This window comes from Vipera ursinii (genome assembly GCF_947247035.1).
Source record: "Vipera ursinii genome assembly, chromosome: 14".
NCBI lineage: Eukaryota > Metazoa > Chordata > Lepidosauria > Squamata > Viperidae > Vipera > Vipera ursinii.
This window is the reverse complement of record NC_139527.1, coordinates 6,053,731-6,076,792: the sequence shown is the minus strand read 5'-3', so window position 1 is coordinate 6,076,792 and position 23,062 is coordinate 6,053,731. Positions and strand designations below refer to the sequence as shown.

The window sequence follows — 23,062 nt, the reverse complement described above, 5'->3', positions numbered from 1 at the left end:
ATTGCTGATATGCTTCCCATCTTCAAAAAAAGGGAGGGGGAAAGAAAACAGACCCAGGAAACTACAGACCAATCAGCCTAACATCAATACCTGGGAAGATACTGGAAAAATAATAATCCAAAAACAGATCTGTGAACATCTAGAAACAAATTTGTCTGGAATGGTATAGGGTTTCCTGCCTGACCAGTGGGTTGGACTAGAAGACCTCCAAGGTCCCTTCCAACTCTTTTCTTCTCTCCTCTCCTTTCCTCCTCTATTCTATTCTATTCTATTCTATTCTATTCTATTCTATTCTATTCTATTCTATTCTATTCTATTCTATTCTATTCTATTCTAATTCCGTATTTCTATTCTAATTCCGTATTTCTATTCTAATCTAGTCTACTCTACTCTACTCTACTGTACTCTACTCTACTCTACTCTACTGTTCTATTCTATTCTATTCTATTCTATTCTATTCTATTCTATTCTATTCTATTCTATTCTATTCTATTCTATTCTATTCTATTCTATTCTATTCTATTCTATTCTATTCCATTCCATTCCATTCCATTCCATTCCATTCCATTCCATTTTCTATTCTATTCTGTTCTGTTCTGTTCTAATTCCTTATTTCTATTCTATTCTATTCTATTCTATTCTATTCTATTCTATTCTATTCTATTCTACTCTACTGTTCTGTTCTGTTCTGTTCTGTTCCGTTCCGTTCCGTTCTGTTCTATTCTAATTCCTTATTTCTATTCTATTCTACTCTACTCTACTCTCTACTGTTCTATTCTATTTTATTTTATTCTATTCTATTCTATTCTATTATTCTATTCTATTCTATTCTATTCTATTCTATTCTATTCTATTCTATTCTATTCTTCATAATTGTCTTCTATTTCTATTTCTATTCTACTCTACTCTACTCTACTCTACTCTACTCTACTCTGTTAAATTATAAGTACCGGTAGTAGCCATCACGGGTTTGTTAAAAACAGATCATGCTCAACCAATCTTATTTCATTCTGGGACAGAGGTGACTACATATACATTCTCTTGGTTGCAAACCAGAGATAATGTGGTCATCTCTGTTTTCCTAAGTCTGATCCTCCTGTCCCAGACATATATATATATATATGCCCGACTTCCCTTAAGCTGAGGTGCCTTTTTTGGGAACTGGAGAGAAAGAGGAGGGCAAACCAAAGTTTCTGGTGTTGATTTCAGTTGCGTGCTTGTGTTTTATCGGAGGAATTTACGGCTTGGTGTAATAGGACAGCTGTCTGTTCCTCTTCTTCTTTTTTTTTTTTTTCTTTTTTCTTTTTGCAAAGTTGAGCCGGTGGTGCACTGCAGAGGAACGTCTCTTTGGCTTCAGCTGTTTTTTTCATGCTTCATTTTAATGTTTAATGTGTTTTACAGCGAAGGCTTTAAAGACTTTTCCCCTCAATTCTTTCTGCCTTTACATCACCGTATTTTTTTTTTCCCCTGAATATGTTCTATGTTTTTGCCCAGCCTTTGAAAAGTTATTTTTTTTTTATTCCTGGGCTGGCGGTGTGTGTGTGTGTGTGTCCCACACAGCTGAGAACTGAAGGCAACTGTGTCCGATGGTTGGAAAGGGGGGTGGGGGTGGAGAGAGAAAAAAAACACACACGCACCACTTTTGACACCTTGAGAATATTAGAATGATGAATGTTTATGTTACTCTATGGGTTGTTCATATTGATTAATAGCTCTCTCTCTCTCTCTCTCTCTCTCTCTTTTTTTCTTCCCGTGACTCGTCTATATAAATGGCAATGAGATCCATATGCTTCGCTCGGCCGTCCTAAAAATAATTACCATCGCTCTTAGTTTTGGCCCCTTTTTTTTGCTGAATATGGGTTTTCGTGTGGAAAATGGTTCTAGCAAAAGTTCACGACGCCCAGATGGAAGCATTTGGAAACGAGCCTCAAGGCGCTAAGCTCAGATTCCAGGGTTTTTCTGGAAGTTACACTCCAGGCAGCAGAAGTTTTACTTATAGGGCATTATTTCCTCCAAGGAAAATACTCTTGACTTTGGGGTTATGCCGATGGCAGCGCCGGCACGAGGGAGGGGGCGTTGCGTTTAGCAAGAAAGAAGCAGTTAATGAAAGTCACTTTACAAGTGCTACTAAAGTTTTAACCTCCTTCTGTTTAAAGAATGGATAGGGCACCACTCAGAGCTCCAGCTCTTTCTCGGCTACATGCGTTTGGGTGTGGTTTATTCCTGCAAACACTGTTGTGAGCTGTCGCATCGTGCTTGGGCAAACGGTGGTTAGAACGAATCATTGCCTCTCTGTCACAGGCTGTGTGGTGGTGGGTGTTTGCGTGTCTGTACCGTGTGCGTATGTGTGGGGTTCTTGGTGCTCTCTGAGCTTCGTTGCTTTGCTTGGTTGGTAAGGCACTGATGTTGTTGCCTAGTTGGGTCATGAAACGTCTGCAAGGAAACAACCAAATTCAGAGAGCACCAAATACCCCACAGTCATGGTCCTCCTCTTCCTCTTCCTCCTGTGTCGCCTCCTCCTCCCTCCTCCTCTCAGCAAACCCCACTCCCTTCTAACACTGATGTTGTTACATAGTTGGGTCATGAAACGTCTGCAAGGAAACAACCAAATTCAGAGAGTACCAAAGACCCATAGTCATCGTCCTCTTTCTCCTCCTCCTCCTCCTCCCTCCTTCCTCCTCCACTCACAATCCCCACTCCCTTCTAACGCTGATGTTGTTGCCTAGTTGGGTCATGAAACGTCTGCAAGGAAACAACCAAATTCAGAGAGTACCAAAGACCCATAGTCACCTTCCTCCTCTTCTCCGCAAACCCCACTAGTACTGATGATGTTGCCTAGTTGGGTCATGAAACATCTGCAAGGAAACAACCAAATTCAGAGAGTACCAAAGACTCATAGTCATCGTCCTCTTTCTCCTCCTCCTCCTCCCTCCTTCCTCCTCCACTCACAATCCCCACTCCCTTCTAACGCTGATGATGTTGCCTAGTTGGGTCATGAAACGTCTGCAAGGAAACAACCAAATCCAGAGAACACCAAACAGCCCACAGTCGTCGTCCTCCTCCTCTTTCTTCCTCCATCCTTCTACTCTCCGTAACCCCCCCCCACACACACACACTCCCTTCTAGCACTGATGGTGAGCAACAGAAAATTTGGCCTCAATTGTGGTCAAAAGTCAGGGACTACCCGTATCTGATCAGTAGCACATCAGAATGGGTGGAATAACTATAGAAACACACCTGCTGGTCTTGTGGGTTAGCTAGACGCAAGGCGAAAGATTTATTCCTGTCACCTCTGTCTTTGGATGGTGTTTAAATTGGGTAGAAAAAGTAATGTATTTTTAGTCTGGGCTTTGGACGTTTTTTTGCTTATCACGGGAAGCAGGAGAATGGGAAAGTGCACGATACGATACACGCAGTTTTGTTTTTATTTCAAAATGTGAGACTGAAATGCAAGTGACAGGACTGGGAACGCGAGAGTTGCCGAATTCTGCTGGAATTTTTCCTGTGGGAATCGGGGAATGTTTGTAAAACTCCGGGAGGTAGGGATTGTTGTTGTTGTTGTTGTTCTTATTCAAGAGGTGACCCTCTCTGACACCTGCATATTTTGAGGGGATCTGATGAATTAGAAAACGAACCTTTTGGGGGACCCCGGGTTGAAATAACGAGCGCTGGAATTTGGAACAACGTCAGAAAGATTAAAAAAAGCTACACTTAGTTGGGAGACAATCAGCGTACGACTGAAACACTTCTATTTTTCCTGCTGAGGTTTCCAAATTCCAGAAGTGAATTTTACTCCTGGTTGGCTACTAGAATGCACTTGGTTTGAAGGCACTTGGAGAGAGTTAGGAATTAGGGGCTCTTATCACACGGTATGTTAGTGAGATCTATGGTTGATGAAAGGACCAGCTTGCAACCCACCTTAGTTTTATTGCATCCGTGAAAGCATATTGTAAACGAGCCCTTATTTCAATCAATCAGAATAGATTTGGAAGGGACCTCCGAGGTCTTCTAGTCCAACCCCCTGCTCTGGCTAGAGACCCTATCCAATTTCAGACAAGAGGCTGTCCAGTCTCTTCTTAAAAAACCTCCAGTGATGGAGCACCCACGACTTCCGGTGGCAAGCCGTTCCACCGGTTAATTTTTTTTTAAATTCTATTTATATCCCGCCCTTCTCCGAAGACTCAGGGCGGCTTACAAGCTTAGCAGTAGCCTTCATTCTATGTATATGCCTGCTTATTAGGGCTTTCACACACACCCCAAGCGGCATTATTACAAAGTCAGCTTAATTGCCCCCAACAATCTGGGTCCTCATTTTACCTACCTGGGAAGGATGGAAGGCTGAGTCAACCTTGAGCCTGGTGGGACTCGAACCTGCTGTAATTGCAGGCAGCTGGTGTTACTTTAAGGAGGCATTAGCCCACTGCTCTACCAAGGCTTTTCCTCACTGTTAGGAAGTTTCTCCTTAATTCCAGGTTGCTTCTCTCCTTTTCCATCCATCGTTTCTTGTCCTTGCTTTGGAAAATAAGTTGACACACACACACACCGCCCCTCTTCTTTGTGGCAGCCCCTCAAATATTGGGATAGTGCTACCATGTCACTCCTAGTCCTTCTTTTCTGTAGACTGGCTATAACTTGTAACCTTTCTTCCTGTGTTTTAGTCTCCAGGCCTTTAATCACCTGAATTGGTCTTCTCTGCTGCACTTTTCCCAAAGTCTCAACGTCTTTGGAGAAAGTATAGAGAAAAGCAGCGAAGATGATTTAACCAGACCGATATGATGGACGTTGGTAACTCCCTTTTCCTCTGCCAAGCACCTTAGATAACACCTTTGTAAAAACACGCACTCATCACATCTTATTCTGTGCCAGCTAAAGGAGCCTTTCCAAATTCATACAACCACGAGTCTTATCCTTCCATCAGCAAAAACGTCAGTCAATTATTTTGGGGAAGGAAGAACAAGCGTGATTAAATTTTCCCCTGATCCTTTCAGATTGCCTTTAGGGTGATTCTGGTTTGTTTTATCGTTCTGCTTAGCTTGGAAAATATCTTTTTTTTTTTCTTCTAGAATTGCTGCTTTTGCTTCCTGGATAATTCCTTGTGGCATGTTTCTGAATTAAGTCGGGGCGTTTGGAAGATCTTGAGAAGTTTGGGCATTGTTCTCGATGGAGCTTAGAGACATCTCGAGAATTTTGTAGCAAGAACGAAGCCGCACCGAGAAGATTCCCCCCCGGGAATTGAAAGTAACCCAAAGCAAAGCAATCTTGTAGACAATTCATCAGCATTGACAGCTGACATTTGAAAAGCTAACAACCCCAAGGGTGACATCAAAGAACGTCGGTGGAGGAGTTGCCTTCGTGCCTTGCATTGCAAACAACGGACCAGCTTGTAAAATTTGTTTCTTAATAAGCATCTGGATGGAGTCGAGAAATGCAATCTGTTAAAATTAAAAACTCCCGGCTAATGGTGGATCTCGCCCATCCAAGGTAACTCAGGTTTCTCAGTCTGATTCAGACGTCAGCTAGAGCTAGACCTCGTTTGCTTTTTTTTTTTTGACCGTTCAAAGTTACGACAGCCATAGAACGGGTGCTTTCCGGGCCCTAAAGCACCCTCCATAGTTCTCGTAAATAGTGATGCCCCCTCCCCCAATGGTCACGTGACTACTGGTGGGGTGGGCCACAGCATGCCACAGTCACATGACCATGGTTCACCATGTTTCTGGGGGATAATTTCCAGCCAATTTCACAGTTGCCGGCAGACCATTGAAACGAATGCTTTTCCTTAAAGACCATCGTGCAAAATATGTGTGTGTGTGTGTGTGTGTGTGTGTGTGTGTGTGTGTGTGTGATATGTTAACTCTTAGATTACCTTGCTAGGCCCCAAACATGGGGCAAATCTTTATTTCCTGTTTTCAGCCTTATCTCAAAGGCCATCGAACAGGCTATAGTCACACCGGACAGTTCATATATTTGTGTAAATTATTTAGGGAGGCATATCAGCCTCCCTAAATTCTTTGTTAGTAATTTACACACACACACACACATATATATGGAGAACTACTTTTGATGACATGAGTGTTTCGGCTTACGACTGCAATGACTTACGACGGCAATTGTAGGCTCAGATACGGTCGCAACTTGAGGTCTGCCTGTAGTGTGCTTTTCAGCCTGTGCAAACCTGTGCATTTTGGAAGCAATGCAAACGTACGTTGGGAGGCTTTTAACCGTTGCCCGATAAGATTTTTTTTTCCCAAGTTTGATTTAGCGCAAGGCGACTGAGCGGTGAAGACATCCGGCAGCCTGGTTGAACCAGACTGTCTTTCCATCTTCGTTTCTTCTGTTTTTCAGGAGCTGCTAATTAGCTGCGTCACAATGGCTCTTCCTGTGCCAGACCCGGTCTACGTTTTACGAGGAACAGACGGTAGCATTAATACGTTGTGTTTTCAGTGCTCAAACGCAGATCCAGATTTTCCCATTCTTTACTCAGGGTGAGTAAAGAAAGATAAGATAACATAAGATAAGATAACCTTTATTGTCATTTTTTACTGTGGGCACAACGGCAAATGTCTTCAAAGTGGAACGCATACATGACACACACCTGACCATACTATATGTCTGCAAATACAAATTTGTATTTGTCTGCAAATACAAATACAATGTGGTGGTGCCATGGCTCAGTGGTTAAAGACACCGAGCTTCTCAGTTGGAGAGCTGAGAGGCAGGGTTCAAGATCCCAGCTCAATGCAATGGGGTGAGCTCATGTTCCCTGCTCCAACTCGAAAGGAGGCAAATGTGTCAGAGCGCGTACAGTGTTATTGCACTGAGATAATCCAGGAGTAAACACAGGAAACAGTGGTTTGTAACTAAATGGTGGTTTATATTACACTACCTACAATATACACTGGGAACAAAATACATACACATGGTGAAACCAGCAATTACAGCAGGAAACGAACAAGAGAGGAAAACTCCCATAAAAGCCTTCCCTTTTATACTCAGGCTCTTAAAGGCACAGACACAGATCATGCGGAGTCATTCCTATTATTCCTGTCATCCACCTTTTGTTTCATTACATCACTACATTAGCCTTTAAGTCAGGGGTAGGCAACCTTGGCTCTTTTGTGACTCGTGGACTTCAACTCCCAGAATTCCTGAGCCAGCCATGCTGAGGGGAAAGGGAGAGGTTTCCAAGCTGAGCCATGCTGGCTCAGGAATTCTGGGAGTTGAAGTCCACGAGTCATAAAAGAGCCAAGGCTGCCTACCCCTGACCTAGGCCTAGGCCGCTTTATGACTCGTGGACTTCAGCTCCCAGAATACCTGAGCCAGCCATGCTGAGGGGAAATGGAGAGGTTTCCAAGCTGAGCCATGCTGGCTCAGGAATTCTGGGAGTTGAAGTCCACGAGTCATAAAAGAGCCAAGGTTGCCTACCCCTGCTTTACATCATTATCCTGACAAGTAGATAAATGCAAATAGATAAATAGGCAACACTTCAGGGGGAAGGTAACAGCTTTCCATGCGCCTTTGGCGTATAGTCATGCTGGCCACACGACCACAGAAATTGTCTTCGGACAACGCCGACTCCCTCAGCCAAAGAACGGAGCTGAGTGCTGCTCCATAGAGTCGGACACGACTGGACAGGGGAAACCGTTACCTTTACAAATACAACCATGCGGTGTTTATATTGCCACAAACACAGCATTTTATTTTACAAGTGATCCCGTCTTTAAGTGGCTTAAAACCTGTAACAAACACACAGAAACATCAAAGGAACTACAGGGGTCTTTCCTTTAAATAAAGAGATGTATGTAATTACCTCGTCTTTTTAGCTTCTCGCTTTTTTGACAACTGTGTCGAAGATCGGTTGTATTAAACACTTGAGTCAGAAGGTCAAAATCAGGGTTAATTCTCATTTATTTATTTATTTATGTTGGTTTTAAAACAGATCTTCTAACGGGCTGATCCATATCTGGAATCTGAAGACACGGCGAGCCTGTAGTAGCCTGAATGGCCACGGTGGAAAATCGGTGTATTGTGTGAAAACGTTACCCGACAAAAGAAATGGACTTCTTAGGTGAGCCTGTGATTAACAAGGCGTAATTAAAGTTTGGTAGCATTGATGATAAGTCGTCCTCCTAATGTATGGCCACGACTGAGCCCAAAATTTATGTGGCTAAGTGAAACATTTGTTAAGTGAATTTTGTCCCGTTAATTTTTTTTTGTACAATTCAGTAGTAATCATTCAACAAAACGTGTTTTTCTGAGTATCTTCTTCACTAATACAAATTAAATTCCTGATCCCTAATTCTTTTCTCTAACCGTTGGTAAAACAGGCCCCAAGTTTGAAAAATATTCTGTTTCTTCTTTTTCTTTCAACCTTAAAGTAAGTCTGTCCATTTCCGTACAGTCTAGTATTTTTTTTAAATCATTTCTTCTTCTGGTGGTGTTTCTTCATTCTTCCAGTATTGTGCAAATATAATTCTTGCCGCTGTTATCACATGTAAAATCAAGTATGTCCTTTGCTTATCGAGCTTTTCTGGCATTATACCTAATTAAAAAAAAATCAGGTTTATAGTCTTGGTCAGGGTAGGCAACCTTGGCTCTTTTATGACTTGTGGACTTCAGCTCCCAGAATTCCTGAGCCAGCATGGCTCAGCTTGGAAACCTCTCCCTTTCCCCTCAGCGTGGCTGGCTCAGGAATTCTGGGAGTTGAAGTCCACGATTCATAAAAGAGCCAAGGTTGCCTACCCCTGGACTAGGTGTTTCTCTAATATTTTTTCTAGCCAGGTGTGAAGTTTTGTCCAATATCTCCTTGCTTTAAGACATGCTCCCCACATAGGATAGATAATAAGTACCTGGTTTATCTTTACTTATGTTTAAGTAATAATTTTGATTGCCAAAGTCAGGGCCGTGACCAGAACATCTGCCTGTGGGACTTATCTGAAGGACGGAACGTGGTCACTGAAACTCTTTTCACCGACAATGTTGGGTTCTGCAAATGTTCCCTCTCTGAGGTGACGGAGAAACGGTCCCTCCTGGCCACCCCATGGAAAGGGTTAGAAGAGGTGAGTCATTCCTCTCTAAGATGTATCTTCTCTGCCTTGCGTGGTGGCCAAGTACTCCCCAGATGTTCCTTTGAGCTTGGCCCCTGGCAAGGCGTCATGGGAATGGTATTGAAGGCATCTGGAACGTTGCTCAGGTTTCATAAATTGGACGGTGGGAAATATTGCTGGATCAAAGGACTTATGGGAGAGGCGACATCATCTTTGACGGTGGTGTTGGGGTTTCTTGAGCCCAGTTTTAACCAGGGTTTCCCATCTGCATATTCGTAGTTAGGTTGATCTCATCTGAGATGGGGTTCTGAGCCCAAAACACGTTTTATCGCTTCGATGCACTTAGCAGTTGATATACTGTAGAATCTCCTTCTCTGTTCTTACGTGATGAATTGGTCATATACTAAGAAAGGGTGGAGTTGCTTTGGAGAGTCTGATGAAGCATCAACAACTTCTGGAGGCAAGCTGTTCCACTGGTTAATTGTCCTCACGGTCAGGAAACTTCTCCTTAGTTCTAGGTTGTTTCTCTCCTTGATCAGTTTCCATCCGTTGCTTCTTGTTCTGCCTTCAGGTGCCTTGGAGAATAGGTTGACACACACACACCCTCTTCTTTGTGGCAGCCCCTCAAATATTGGAAGCCTAACTATCATGTCTACCCTAGTCCTTCTTTTCTCTGGACTGGCCATGCCCAATTTCTGCAGCCATTCTTCGTATGCTTTACCCTTCAGGCTTTTAATTGTATTAGTTGCTCTTCTCAACACTTTGACCAAAGTCTCGACATCTAAAAGAGCCTTGGTGGAGCAGTGGGCTAATGCCTCCTTAAGTAACACCAGCTGCCTGCAATTAGTGCAGGTTCGAGTCCCACCAGGCTCAAGGTTGACTCAGCCTTCCATCCTTCTGAGGTAGGTAAAATGAGGACCCAGATTGTTGGGGGCAATTAAGCTGACTTTGTAATAATGCCGCTTGGGGTGTGTGTGAAAGCCCTAATAAGCAGGCATATACATAGAATGAAGGCTATTGCTAAGCTTGTAAGCCGCCCTGAGTCTTCGGAGAAGGGCGGGATATAAATGGAATTTTTAAAAAAAATTAAAATAAAAAATCTTTTTTGTAATGTGGTGACCAAAACTGGATGCGGTCTTCCAGGTGCGGCCTTACTAAGGCGTTATAAAGTGGTACTAATTCTTCACGTTATTTTGATTCTATCCTTCTGTTTATACTACCAAGGATTGTGTTGGCTTTTTTGACTGCTGCTGCCGCACACTGCTGGCTCATGTTTAAGTGATAAAGTAATCAAAAATTTGGAACAAAAAAGAAGCTCCATAAAATCCGTAAAAACCTGGAAACCTCCTTAAAACCCAAGCCAAGGCACTTTGAGGCTTATGATTAACGCGAAGACTTAATATGTGTTCACACTTGGCCATTACCCAAAATAGATTTTTTTCCCCCCTTGAAGCAGGTTCTGTCTATGAATAATACGATCTAAGCCATTTATTTGTTCCTGATTGCGCTAAAACTGCCAGTTATGAGCTACACGCATTTCTCTTGCCAATTTGCCAGAAACATGTTTAAAAAGTCTTAGAAATCTGGAAAAAAAAGAAAAGAAAAGGAATGCGTATTCTTGGGGTGACCTGTAGCCACAGAAGTACCTTATTAACCCCAGGCAAAAGTAAAAACTTTTTTTTTTCCCTAGGGGAAACCTCCTCATGGTTTTAAATTACGTGCTAAGTAGGATATTACTTTTCCAAAGCCCGACGGCTACGTGGGTGAAGGTTCTCTCAATCTAGTCAAAGATGCTCATGCCATAACTTGTCCACTGTTTGAACAAGCAAAACTAATGTGTGGTGTGGTTAGGGCATGTCAGACTGGGACCGGGACCATATTTGTGGCCAATCTCAGCCAAGAGAAGTCCAAGAGAAGACTAGAACCATGTCTGAGGCCAATCTCAGCCATGAGAAGTCCAAGAGAAGACCAGGACCATGTCTGAGGCCAATCTCGGCCAAGAGAAGTCCAAGAGAAGACCAGGACCATATTTGAGGCTAATCTCAGCCAAGAAAAGACCAAGACCATGTTTGAGGCCAATCTCAGTCAAGAGAAGTCCAAGAGACATCAAGGACCATGTTTGAGGCCAATCTCAGCCAAGAGAAGACCAGGACCATATCTGAGGCCAATCTCAGCCAAGAGAAGTTCAAGAGACGTTCAAGAGAAGACAAGTGTCATGTTTGAGGCCAATCTCAGCCAAGAGAAGTCAAGGACCATGTTTCCATGCAATCCCTGCCATGAGAAGTCCATGAGAAGACATGGACCATGTTTGAGGCCAATCTCAGCCAAGAGAAGTCCAAGAGAAGATCGGGACCATGTTTGAGGCCAATCTTAGCCAAGAGAAGACAGAGACCATGTTTGAGGCCAATCTCAGCCAAGAGAAGTCCAAGAGAAGACCGGGACCATGTTTGAGGCCAATCTCAGCCAAGAGAAGTCCAAGAGAAGACCAGGACCATGTTTGAGGCCAATCTCAGCCAAGAGAAGTCCAAGAGAAGACCGGGACCATGTTTGAGGCCAATCTCAGCCAAGAGAAGTCCAAGGAAGGAAGGAAAGGAAGAGAGATCTGAATGGTAGTAAAAAATAAATATGGCAGCTTCTTCCCCTATTCTTCTCTTCAAGAAAATGTACAGTCGAATCGGACAGCACATTTCGCACTTGGGGCAGCTCCTCTAAAGGCCTCCAGCGCTGTTCACTTTCTGCACATCCTTGGTCTCAGCTGACTCTCTTGGTGGTTCCAGAAGGGGAATCAAGCAAGAACAGGACCAATTTGATTCTCTCTGAGATCCGTTCATTGGCCTCTTTTCCCTGCTTCAGCTCAGCTTGCTATCCTTCGTGTTGGAAAAAGTGTCAGCAGTAAATTATAGATGTGGGGCGTCCTCTCTCTTCCCCCCCTCCCTCCCATGTTCTCTCTCTCTCTCTCTCTCTTTCTCTCTCTCTCTCACACACACACACACACACACACCCTCTGCAGGAACTGAAATACAATCCACAAACAGTTCCAACTGGCGTTTTTTTTGTATTCTTGAAACAGCTTGGTCTCGTTCTTTTTGGTCTCCCGTGGGGACAGCAGGGGCTTCGGCACAAAGGCGGAGGGTTAGTTTTGAAGGTTAATTTTTAAGTGGTGTGTTGACTGCAACACGCTGGGTTGGCAAGGCCACCCTCTAGCTACTCGGTGTGCAGCCTCAAAAATTGCATTTCAACGAGCAATTATTATTATTATTACTATTATTATTACTATTATTATTACTATTATTATTACTATTACTATTACTATTATTATTATTATTATTATTGTATTATTATTATTATTATTATTGTATTATTATTATTATTGTATTATTATTATTATTATTATTATTATTATTATTATTATTATTATTATTATTATTATTATTATTATTATTATTATTATTATTATTATTGGATTTTGCATTTCAACGAGCGTGGTTTTTTTCCCCCCCGTATAAGTGCGTAAAGCTGGGAAGGAAGCCAAGGAGGAAGAAGCAATGGGAAGGGGTGGGAAAGTATTGCAAGAAATATTGAAGTGAATTAAATTTTATCGAGCCCCTCACTCGTGGGGCTCCTTCTGTTGGGGGGGGTAGCAAATGGGTTGCGTGAATGCATGGAGTCATATGCCTTAATTGTCAAAAGCGGGATGAAGCACAGTTTTATTTAGAGCTAGGGCAGGGGTCGGCCACCTCGGCTCTTTTATGACTCGTGGACTTCAACTCCCAGAATTCCTGAGCCAGCATAGCTGGCTCAGGAATTCTGGGAGTTGAAGTCCACGAGTCATAAAAGAGCCGAGGTTGCCGACCCCTGAGCTAGGGTCTTCCTTAGCTTTTCAGCTAAGATATTTATATGTTACTTATATGCAAGAGTGTAGATCTATCCCTATGTTGTATCTAGTATGTTTAAATGTGTGTTATGTATGTGTACGCTTTGAGAACAAGCAACTAAATTTCATTTTCAATGTGTGCCAGTGTACCCACAGTAAAAAATGACAATAAAGGTTTGTTCTTTCTCTCTCTCTTTATATGTGTGTGTGTGTGTGTGTGTGTATCTCTATCTCTATTTATCTCTATCTCTATATATCTGTCTGTTTATATCTGTCTATCTATATCTGCCTGCCTGCCTGCCTTCCTACCTCTCTCTCTCTTATCTATGTATCTATCTACCTATCTATCTTATCTACCTACTTTCTATCTACCTACCTACCTACCTCTCTCTTCTCTATCTACCTCTATCTAATCTCTCTATCTTATCTATCTACTTACCTACCTACCTCTCTATTTATCTATCTCTATCTATTTACTTATCTACCTACTTTCTACCTACCTACCTACCTACCTACCTACCTCTCTCTTATCTATCTACCTTTATCTATCTAATCTCTCTCTTATCTACCTATCTACCTACCTCTCTCTATTTATCTAACTTATCTACCTACCTACCTACCTACCTCTCTATCTTACCTACCTACCTACCTACCTACCTGTCTCTATTTATCTATCCTATCTATCTATCTATCTATCATCTATCTATCTACCTACCTACCTACCTACCTACCTACCTCTCTCTATATCTTATCTCTCTCTCACTCTACCTACCTACCTATCTTTCTCTCTACCTACCTCCATCCATCCATCCGTCAGGTTCACGTTCTGGAGCTGCCATCTAAGACACCCATCTGTACCTTGAAGGCGGAGGCCGATGCCAAGCTGGGCCTGCCCATGTCTCTGAGGATCTGGCAGGTAAGCCATGAGAAGCTAATTAGAAAACTCTTCCTCTGCGCACAAAGGGAAGGCCAGAACTCATGAATCACTCTTTCCTCCAAGTAATATTTCTCCCGGGATTGTCAAAAGCAATCAACTAATTATGTTCTTAAAGGCAGGAAAGGGAACCGGGAATCTCCTTTGGCAAACTGCCGGAGCCGTGTTTCGCAAATCCGGGAAGTCCTCGACTTACGACTGCAATTCAGCTCAGAATGACCGTCATATCCTGCCGGTTGTTAATTGGGTCGTCGTGTGACTGGCCTGATTTTGTGACATTTTTGGGGGGGGGTGTTGTTAAGCAAACGTGGCAGTCATACTGTAAAGTCATACTGCTCTGGTTATAAAACAAACACATGGGTTCACAAATATATATATATTGTTGTTTTTTTAAAAAAAGTTTTATTGATATTCTAGTTTTAAATTTAAATATTTAAAAAGCAACGTGGCGGCTGAGTTAATTGATAATTCAATAACATACAAATACCTTTAGTACAAGTCTCAAACTATTACATTAAATATTTCCTCTCTTTTCCCCTTAGTGTTCACTGACTCATGTTTAAACTAATACAATTCTTATTATATCAATTAAATAAAAATAACTTTCTTACACTGATCAATAATTTTTAGTTTAGACCTATCCTGGCTATTTTAACATTCAATCTTTATAGACTGTCACTGTCCTAACTGGGTTTTCCCAAGTTTTAGTTTCCCATTAATATTTAAACTTAACATTTAATGTTTATCATTTCCAATTTTTAAATAACCACAGTTCCCTTTATCCCAATTCATCACAAAATCTAATACTCAGGATACACGTCTTATCTATTTGAATATATTCCATTTCTCACCGTCTTGCAAAAAATATTATATTGGTTTTTAACATGGGTTCGCAAACTCATTAACGACACAGGTTTTATTTATTTATTTATTTATTTATTTATTTTAATTCCATTTATATCCCGCCCTTCTCCGAAGACTCAGGGCAGCTTACAAGCTTAGCAGTAGCCTTCATTCTATGTATATGCCTGCTTATTAGGGCTTTCACACGCACCCCAAGCGGCATTATTACAAAGTCAGCTTAATTTCCCCCAACAATCTGGGTCCTCATTTTACCTACCTTGGAAGGATGGAAGGCTGAGTCAACCTTGAGCCTGGTGGGACTCGAACCTGCACTCATTGCAGGCAGCTGGTGTTACTTAAGGAGGCATTAGCCCACTGCTCCACCAAGGTTGATTTGCAGCCGTTCGTTTAGCGATGGGTTTGAAGTTATAACAGCCCTGGGAGACTTCAAACAGGTTCTTACACCGTAACTGTCACAACATCGCCGGGATCACGTGATCAAAATTCGGGCACTTGACAACTGGCGCGTATTAAAGACGGTCGCAGTGTCCCCCTGGGGGTGTGTGTGTGTCACGTGATCTTTCGTTTGGCGACCTTCCGACAAGCAAAGTCAAGGGGAAGCCAGATTCGTTTAACAATCTAACTTAACAACTGCAAGGTCGTAAGGAGTGTGTGTGTGGGCAATCTCACGTAACAATGGACATTGTCATAAGTCAAGGACTACATCGTTCGTTCTCCAGTTCTTACATGCATTTTCTTAAGAACAGTCCCGGTTGCAAAACAACTTTGGGAAGGGAAGACTGTGTGTGTGTGTGTGTGTGTGTGTGTGTGTGTGTGTGTGTGTACATGCACATGCAAATTCAGCCTCGCCCAGTTGGCCGGAAAAGTGTGTGACTTTGCCTTGGAGGACTTGATGGGTATCCAGACAATCAAACATCCTCCTGTAAAGCAGGAAAAATCAGTCAGCCTGCCTGGAGCCCAAACAAGCCGAGGTGCCGTACAAGCCATAAATCGATATAAAAATGGAACAACCGAACAATTGCACGCTCATCAGCGTGTTCTGTAGCAAGCTGATCCCAAGGTCAGCCCGGTCCAGTTATAGGATGGTGAAATGGTGAAGGAAAAAAATAGCATGGATGCAGAAAAATAGCCACAGATATGGGCTATTCTTAATTTAGGACTACAGGTGACCCCCCAACATTTCCATCACTAAGCAAGACAGTTGTTAAGTGAATTTTGCCCCCCCCCTTTATGACCTTTCTTGTCCAGTTGTTAAGTGAATCGCTGCAGTTGTTAAATTAGAAACACAGTGAGGTTGTCTTCCCCATTGATTTTGTTTGTCAGAAGATCGCAAGAGGGAATCACGTTAGAGAAAGAGAGAGAGAGATAGTAGGTAGAGATTAGAGAGAGAGTAGATAGATTAGATATGATAGAGAGATTAGAGATTGAGATAGAGATTAGATATGATACAGAGATTAGAGAGAAAGATAGTTGATAGATATAGAGATACACATAGAGAGATAGATAGAGATAGATATAGATTAGATAGATATAGTTGACAGAGATTAGATAGATGTAAATAGAGATAGAGATTAGAGAGATAGTTGATAGAGATAGAGATATAGTTAATAGATTAGATCAGGGGTGTCAAACTCAATTTCATTGAGGGCCACATCAGCATTGCGGTTGCCCTCAGGGGGCTGGGTGGGCGTGGCCTGGGTGGGCATGGCCTACTGAGTGGGTGTGGCTAGAGTGCGTATGACCTATTGGGTGGGCGTGGTCAGCTCTACATCGTTTGCATCAAGGGTGCCTATGGGAGCCTGGGCAGGAGTGGGACAGATCTGAGGGTCTCTGGCAGGTGGAGGGTCTCCGGGCCAGGGCTAAGGCAGCGGGGGCCATTCCCTCACTGTTTCCAGGATGGCTTCGCGGGCCGCATGAAACCACTTCGCGGGCCGGATCCGGCCCCCGGGCCTTGTGTTTGACATGTCTGGATTAGATAGTGATGATAGATTACACACACACACACACACACACACACACACACATATATACACGTACATGTGGTGGCTCAGTGGGTTAGGACGCTGAGCTTGTCGATCAGAAGGTCGGCAGTTTGGCGGGTCGAATCCCGAGTGCCGCGTTACAGAGTGAGCGCCTGTTACTCGTCCCAGCTTCTGCCAACCTAGCAGTTCGAAAGCACGTAAAAAAAATGCAAGTAGAAAAATAGGGACCGCTACGGTGGGAAGGTAACAGCGTTCTGTGCGCCTTTGGCGTCTAGTCATGCCGGCCACAGGACCACGGAGACGTCCTCGGACAAGCGCTGGCTCTTTGGCTTTGAAACGGAGATGAGCACCGGCCCCTAGAGTCGGAAACGACTAGCACGCATGTGCGGGGGAACCTTTACCTTTATATATATATATATATATATATATATATATATATATATATATATATATATATATATATATATATATATATATATATATATATATATATATATATATATATATAAAGAGAGAGAGAGTGAGAGATAGTTGTTAGAGATATAGTTGATAGAGATATAGTTAATAGATTAGATTAGATAATAGATTAGATATATAGATTAGATATTTATTTATTTATTTATTTATTTATTGTATTTATAAAATAAAATAAGATATAGTTGATAGATAGAGATTAGATAGATGGATAGATAGATAGATAACCTTTATTGTCATTTTTTCACTGTGGGCACATTGTAACTTCCAGCGGTCACTAAGCAAACGGTTGCAAGGCGAGGACCCCCTGTATTTGCCTTTGTTCTATTTTGCCTTCTATATGCTCTCAGCCCAGCACTGGCTCTCACCCTCACCTCCTGGCCGGCTACGAGGACGGATCGGTGGTTCTGTGGGATTTGTCGATGGGCCGAATGTTGAGTCGGATCACTTGTCATCAGGAGCCGGTCATGAGCCTCGACTTCGATTTGGAGAAGACCAAAGGAGTGTCCGGTTCCTCAGAGAAGAAACTTTGCGTCTGGAGCCACACCGGGCTGGAGACCTTACAGGTCAGTCTCATAGCCCTTCCTGTATAGCTTTTTCTTCATTTGGGGGGCCCTCACAGTTTGATAAGACTGTTAAGTGCAGTTTTAAAATGAATTGCGCTAAAAAAAATAGTCGAGGATGGAACAGACTCGGCTTTGCACCTCATTGGATAATAAACTGCGGTACAAAATCTCTGTACGCCGAGCGCCACCGTCTCACAAACTGTGAAAAGAAAGGGCATCAAACAGGCAAAACTCACTTAACAAGTGTCTAGCTTAGCAACATAGATTATGGGCTCAATTGTGGCCGTAAGTAGAGGGCTGCCTCTGTATGATTTCCATTTTTTTCTTTAAAAAGAAAGGTAACAATATTTGAACTGTATACAGTAAATGGCTGCTACATTTCCAGTTCGGAAGAAAATCCACAGTTTTGTTTTTTAGCAAACACGATGCTCCTCCATGGAGCATTCACTAGGTCTGTGCAGCTTCGGAAATAATTTGGGAGAACACGTCGGACAACTCATCCGATTCTAGCGAGAACTTCTGGAAAAGAGAAAAACTTTTTTTGTTTGTTTTAATTGTCTGATCTAGCAGGGCCATAAAAGAATACCAAAAAAATATAATAATAATAATTGTGGACTGGGCAATAGGGAAGTTATTATTTATGATCCTTCTGAGTTCTGGGTTGCTTCCCAGCTCTTTAAAAAAAAAAATCTCTCCAAGCGGAACGGCGTTTGTGCTTTGTGTCCCGTGCAATTGAAAATTCAGAATCTGCTAATTTTGACAAGGTCTGTATGTCGTCACGCTTCCTAATAACAAGTCTGGGGTCGCGTGCCCAACAAATGGCAGCCGAAACAGGCTACTGAGGAAGGCCAGACGTAATTCTACTTGCGGCCGTATTGAGCTTTGCGGAAATAGGAAAAAAAATGAAAATTTGACGGCCAGGAGGATAAAGCTAGCTTTTTTTCCACAGTAGCCAATTAGGATGGACTAGGTTTAACAATTTGAAATAATCTCCTCCTCCTCCTCCTCCTCCTCCTCCTCCTCCAGACTTTGATAGACCCCCATTCAATTGTTCCCTTCTACCCGTTTGAATTAATAATACAAACCAGATGGGGCTTTTCCTGGACATTCCAAGCTCCTGAGATAATCTGGCATTTTGGAAAGCCACTCGGCTGTCACTCTATTGCTTTTATTGCAGGGAAGGGTTTCAGCAGCTCTCGTTCCGTAATGAATGTGTTACTCCTAGGGTAGACATCCCAGGCGTCTATTTTGCTGGAGGAAGCGCCAAACAATGGGCCATTTCGGCATGGCCTGACAGGAGAGTGTGGCCATTGTGCAGATCCAGGTTGTCCAAACATGGCAAGTTTTGAGACCTGTGGACTTCAACTCCCAGAATTCCCATTGTGGGAATCTTACACTGGCCAAGATTGAGAAACATTCTTCTAGAAATGTCGGCCTCTCCTCTTCATCCCAGCCAAACCAAAAAATTGGGGGGATTGATCTCCACTTATTTGAAAAGCATCCAGTGGAGGAAGGCTGGTGCCAGAGAAATTTGATTCTCTTGGGTGATTGGAATCCACGGCTTGCTTTCTGAGGATTATGGCCAACGACAGCGGGACCGTTTCCTCCAGCGAACTAGGCATAGGAAATCTGCTCTAGATGCAACTCAGATATGTGTTATCCTTTGATAGAAAAACCCTAACCCTAACGCCCAAAGGTGAGAGAGCTGAAAACTCCAGCCCTTCTCCCTTTGGTAACTTTATCAGCCTGACCATGGAGGTCCTAGTTAGCAGCCAAAATGTGGTTTCAAGAGACGTGCAGTCAAAGAGGTAAATTGCTCTCAATTTGTATGGAAAGGAAAATAGATTTGGTAGATTAGACTAGATAGAATAAAATAGAAATGAATAGAGTAGAGAGTAGAATTCAGAAAGAATAGAATAGAATAGAATAGAATAGAATAGAATAGAATAGAATAGAATAGAATAGAATAGAATAGAATAGAATAGAATAGAATTAGAATAGAATGGAATGGAATGGAATGGAAATGGGAAATTAGAATAGAATAGAATAGAATAATAGGGTAGGGTAGAAGAATAGAATAAAACAGAACAGAACAACAGAACAGAATAGAATAGAATAACAGGAGTAGAATAGAACAGAATAGAATAGAATAACAGGAATAGAATAGAACAGAACAGAATAGAATAACAGGAATAGAATAGAATAGAATAGAATAGAATAGAATAGAATAGAATAGAATAGAATAACAGGAATAGAGTAGAATAGAATAGAATTAGAATAGAATAGAATGGAATGGAATGGAATGGAATGGAATGGAAATGGGAAATTAGAATAGAATAGAATAATAGTGTAGGGTAGAAGAATAGAATAAAACAGAACAGAACAACAGAACAGAATAGAATAGAATAACAGGAATAGAATAGAACAGAATAGAATAGAATAACAGGAATAGAATAGAACAGAACAGAATAGAATAACAGGAATAGAGTAGAACAGAATAGAATAACAGGAATAGAATAGAATAGAATAGAATAGAATAGAATATAGAGCTGGAAGGGGCCTTGGAAGTCTTCTAGTCCAACCCTCTACTCAAGCAGGAGATCCCATACCCTTTCAGATAGGCAGCTGTCCAGTCTTTTCTTAAAAACCTCCAGTGATGAAGCACCCACAACATCTGAAGGCAACTGGTTAATTGTTCTGACTGTTAGGAAATTTCTCCTTAATTCCAGGTTGCTTCTCTCCTTCGTTAGTTTCCATTCGTTGGTTTCTAGTCTTGCCTTCTGGTGTGGACCCCCTCTTCTTTGTGGCAGCCCTTCAAATATGGAAACACCACTATCATGTCCCCCCTAGTCCTTCTTTTCATTAGACTAGACCTACACAATTCTGTTACTCGTCCCAGCTTCTGCTAGCCTAGCAGTTCGAAAGCACATACAAATGCAAGTAGAAAAATAGGGACCACTGCGGTGGGAAGGTAACAGCGTTCCGTGCGCCTTTGGCGTCTAGTCATGCCGGCCACAGGAACACGGAGACATCCTCGGACAAGCGCTGGCTCTTCGGCTTTGAAACGGAGATGAGCACCGGCCCCTAGAGTCAGAAACGACTAGCATGCGTGTGCGGGGGAACCTTTAAGTTTTACCTTACACAATTCCTGCAACCGTTCTTCATACGTTTTAGCCTCCAGCACCTATATATCAATTTAGTTGCTCTTTCAAGCAGCAGGTAGAATTTGTGTCAGGAAACGCAGAAGACAATTGCAAGAACCATCTCTAAGTATGTTTGTAGCTTATAAGTCACGTCATAGTGTCAAAATAGTGGTAGGGAGGGAAAAGGCAGGAAGTGGAGGATGGGAGAGATGGTACTTCAGCATGCTTCCATTCTTTGGGGAGAAATGAGGTCAATTTTATCTGAGTGTTTCTTTTGTTTTGTTTTTCCCTTTGACTGCACAAATAAACTTTGGCCATGCTCATCTTTCCACATCTGATGTTTTCCATAGCTTCAACAAACATACCAGCTCACCAACCCTGGGATCTCCGAGGTGACTCTGCGTCAAGACAAGAAGATCTTGGCAACGGCCGGCTGGGATCACCGCATCCGTCTCTTTGGCTGGAAGAAGCTAAAGCCGTTAGCGGTCTTGGACTACCACACATCCACAGTCTATTGTGTAGCCTTCTCAGATCACAACCAGCCCAGTGAGAGACTAATGGCAGCTGGCTCCAAGGATCACCGCATCAGTGTCTGGTCAATATATAATCAGACATGAAATAAGGACTGGAGAAGACCGACATTTGCAGAGCTGAAAGATGAGAGAGAACTAGTTAATGGGAGGAGAACATCAGCCAGCCACCGTCCTACAGAATGGAAGGAGAACATCAACCAGTCACTGTCCTACAGAATACAAAGACAACATCAACCAGCCACTGTCCTACAGAATGGAAGGAGAACATCAACCAGCCACTGTCCTACAGAATAGAAGGAGAACATCAATCAGCCACTGTCCTACAGAATGGAAGGAGAACATCAACCAGCCACTGTCCTACAGAATGGAAAGAGAACATCAACCAGCCACTGTCCTACAGAATGGAAGGAGAACATCAACCAGCCACTGTCCTACAGAATACAAAGAGAACATCAACCAGCCACTGTCCTACAGAATGGAAGGAGAACATCAACCAGCCACTGTCCTACAGAATGGAAAGAGAACATAAGCTAATGTTGAGTTCAGTTCCAGGTAAAATCCTTTGAGAATCCTTGGGTGGGAAGCCCTCTCAGTCAGTTCTCCATTGCTACTGGTTGCCCAGTGACTGGGCAAGTGTCTCTTGGTGTCCTTCTGCTTCTCAGCCATCTTACAATTCTGAGCAAGGATGCTTACAACCACACATTTGTTATGACAAGGGTGTGTGTGTGTGTGTGTGTGTGTGTGTGTGTCTCCTCGTGGCTTAAGGAATTACCTTAGGGTAATTTGGTCCAGCCATCCCCTTCTGTCTCATTAAAGTCAGCAAGAAAAGTTGGTCCCACCTGAGTGCTGGATGATTTCAAGGTAATCACAGCGTGTACCTGCCTCTCCCCTTGGAATGTGAGACCTAGAACCTTGAGAGACACTTTTGAGACAGCTTAACTGTGTTGTAAAGTGGGGCAAAATTCACTTAACAGGTGTTTCGCTTTGCAAGAGAAATGTTGGGCTCAACTTTGGTTGTAAGTCGAGGACTATCTGTACTATATGTGTAGGGTCTCCTGCTTGGGCGGGGGGTTGGACTAGATGGCCTCCAAAGTCCCTTCCAACTCCTATTCTATTCTATTCTATTCTATTCTATTCTATTCTATTCTATTCTATTCTATTGTTTTATTATCTATTATTCTATTCTATTATTCTATAATTATTCTACTGTTCTATTATTCTATTCTATTCCTCTTTTATTCTATTATTATTCTATTCTATTATTATTCTGTTTTATTTTTCTATTCTATTCTGTTCTGTTCTGTTCCGTTCCGTTCTGTTCTTTTATTCTATTATTATTCTATTCTATTATTCTATTCTATTATTCTATTCCGTTCCGTTCCATTCCATTCCATTCTGTTCTTTCATCCCAATTTCTATTCCATTCCATTCTATTGATTCTATTCTACGTACCAGATTCCATTTTAGCTCCTCTTGATTCTGCTTCAGAAATCTTGCCCAATTCTCCCCCATCCTTCCCTCTAAGCTACACACCTGCTATTTCAAAGATCAGACAACACCATCGGCGGGGCGGGGGGGAGGAAGAGTTGTAAATTTAATTCCCGGACATAAAAACTGCTTACCCACAGGTTCTCCCCACTGTCAGGAT

General features: G+C 42.4%; 1 protein-coding gene across 1 annotated transcript in view; it reads left to right on the top strand.

Moving 5' to 3' along the window:
* GNB1L (G protein subunit beta 1 like) overlaps positions 1-22,556 on the top strand; it is a 45,982-nt gene extending 23,426 nt beyond the window's left edge. Inside the window, exons 3-9 of the mRNA XM_083373295.1 lie at positions 5,064-5,481; positions 6,343-6,482; positions 7,937-8,065; positions 8,894-9,056; positions 13,736-13,834; positions 17,523-17,738; positions 21,232-22,556. Coding sequence (XP_083229421.1) covers positions 6,367-6,482; positions 7,937-8,065; positions 8,894-9,056; positions 13,736-13,834; positions 17,523-17,738; positions 21,232-21,498 — 990 coding nt within the window. The 5' untranslated portion in view covers positions 5,064-5,481; positions 6,343-6,366 and the 3' untranslated portion in view covers positions 21,499-22,556. The remainder of the gene's footprint in view (positions 1-5,063; positions 5,482-6,342; positions 6,483-7,936; positions 8,066-8,893; positions 9,057-13,735; positions 13,835-17,522; positions 17,739-21,231) is intronic.
* The last annotated feature ends 506 nt before the right edge of the window (positions 22,557-23,062 follow it).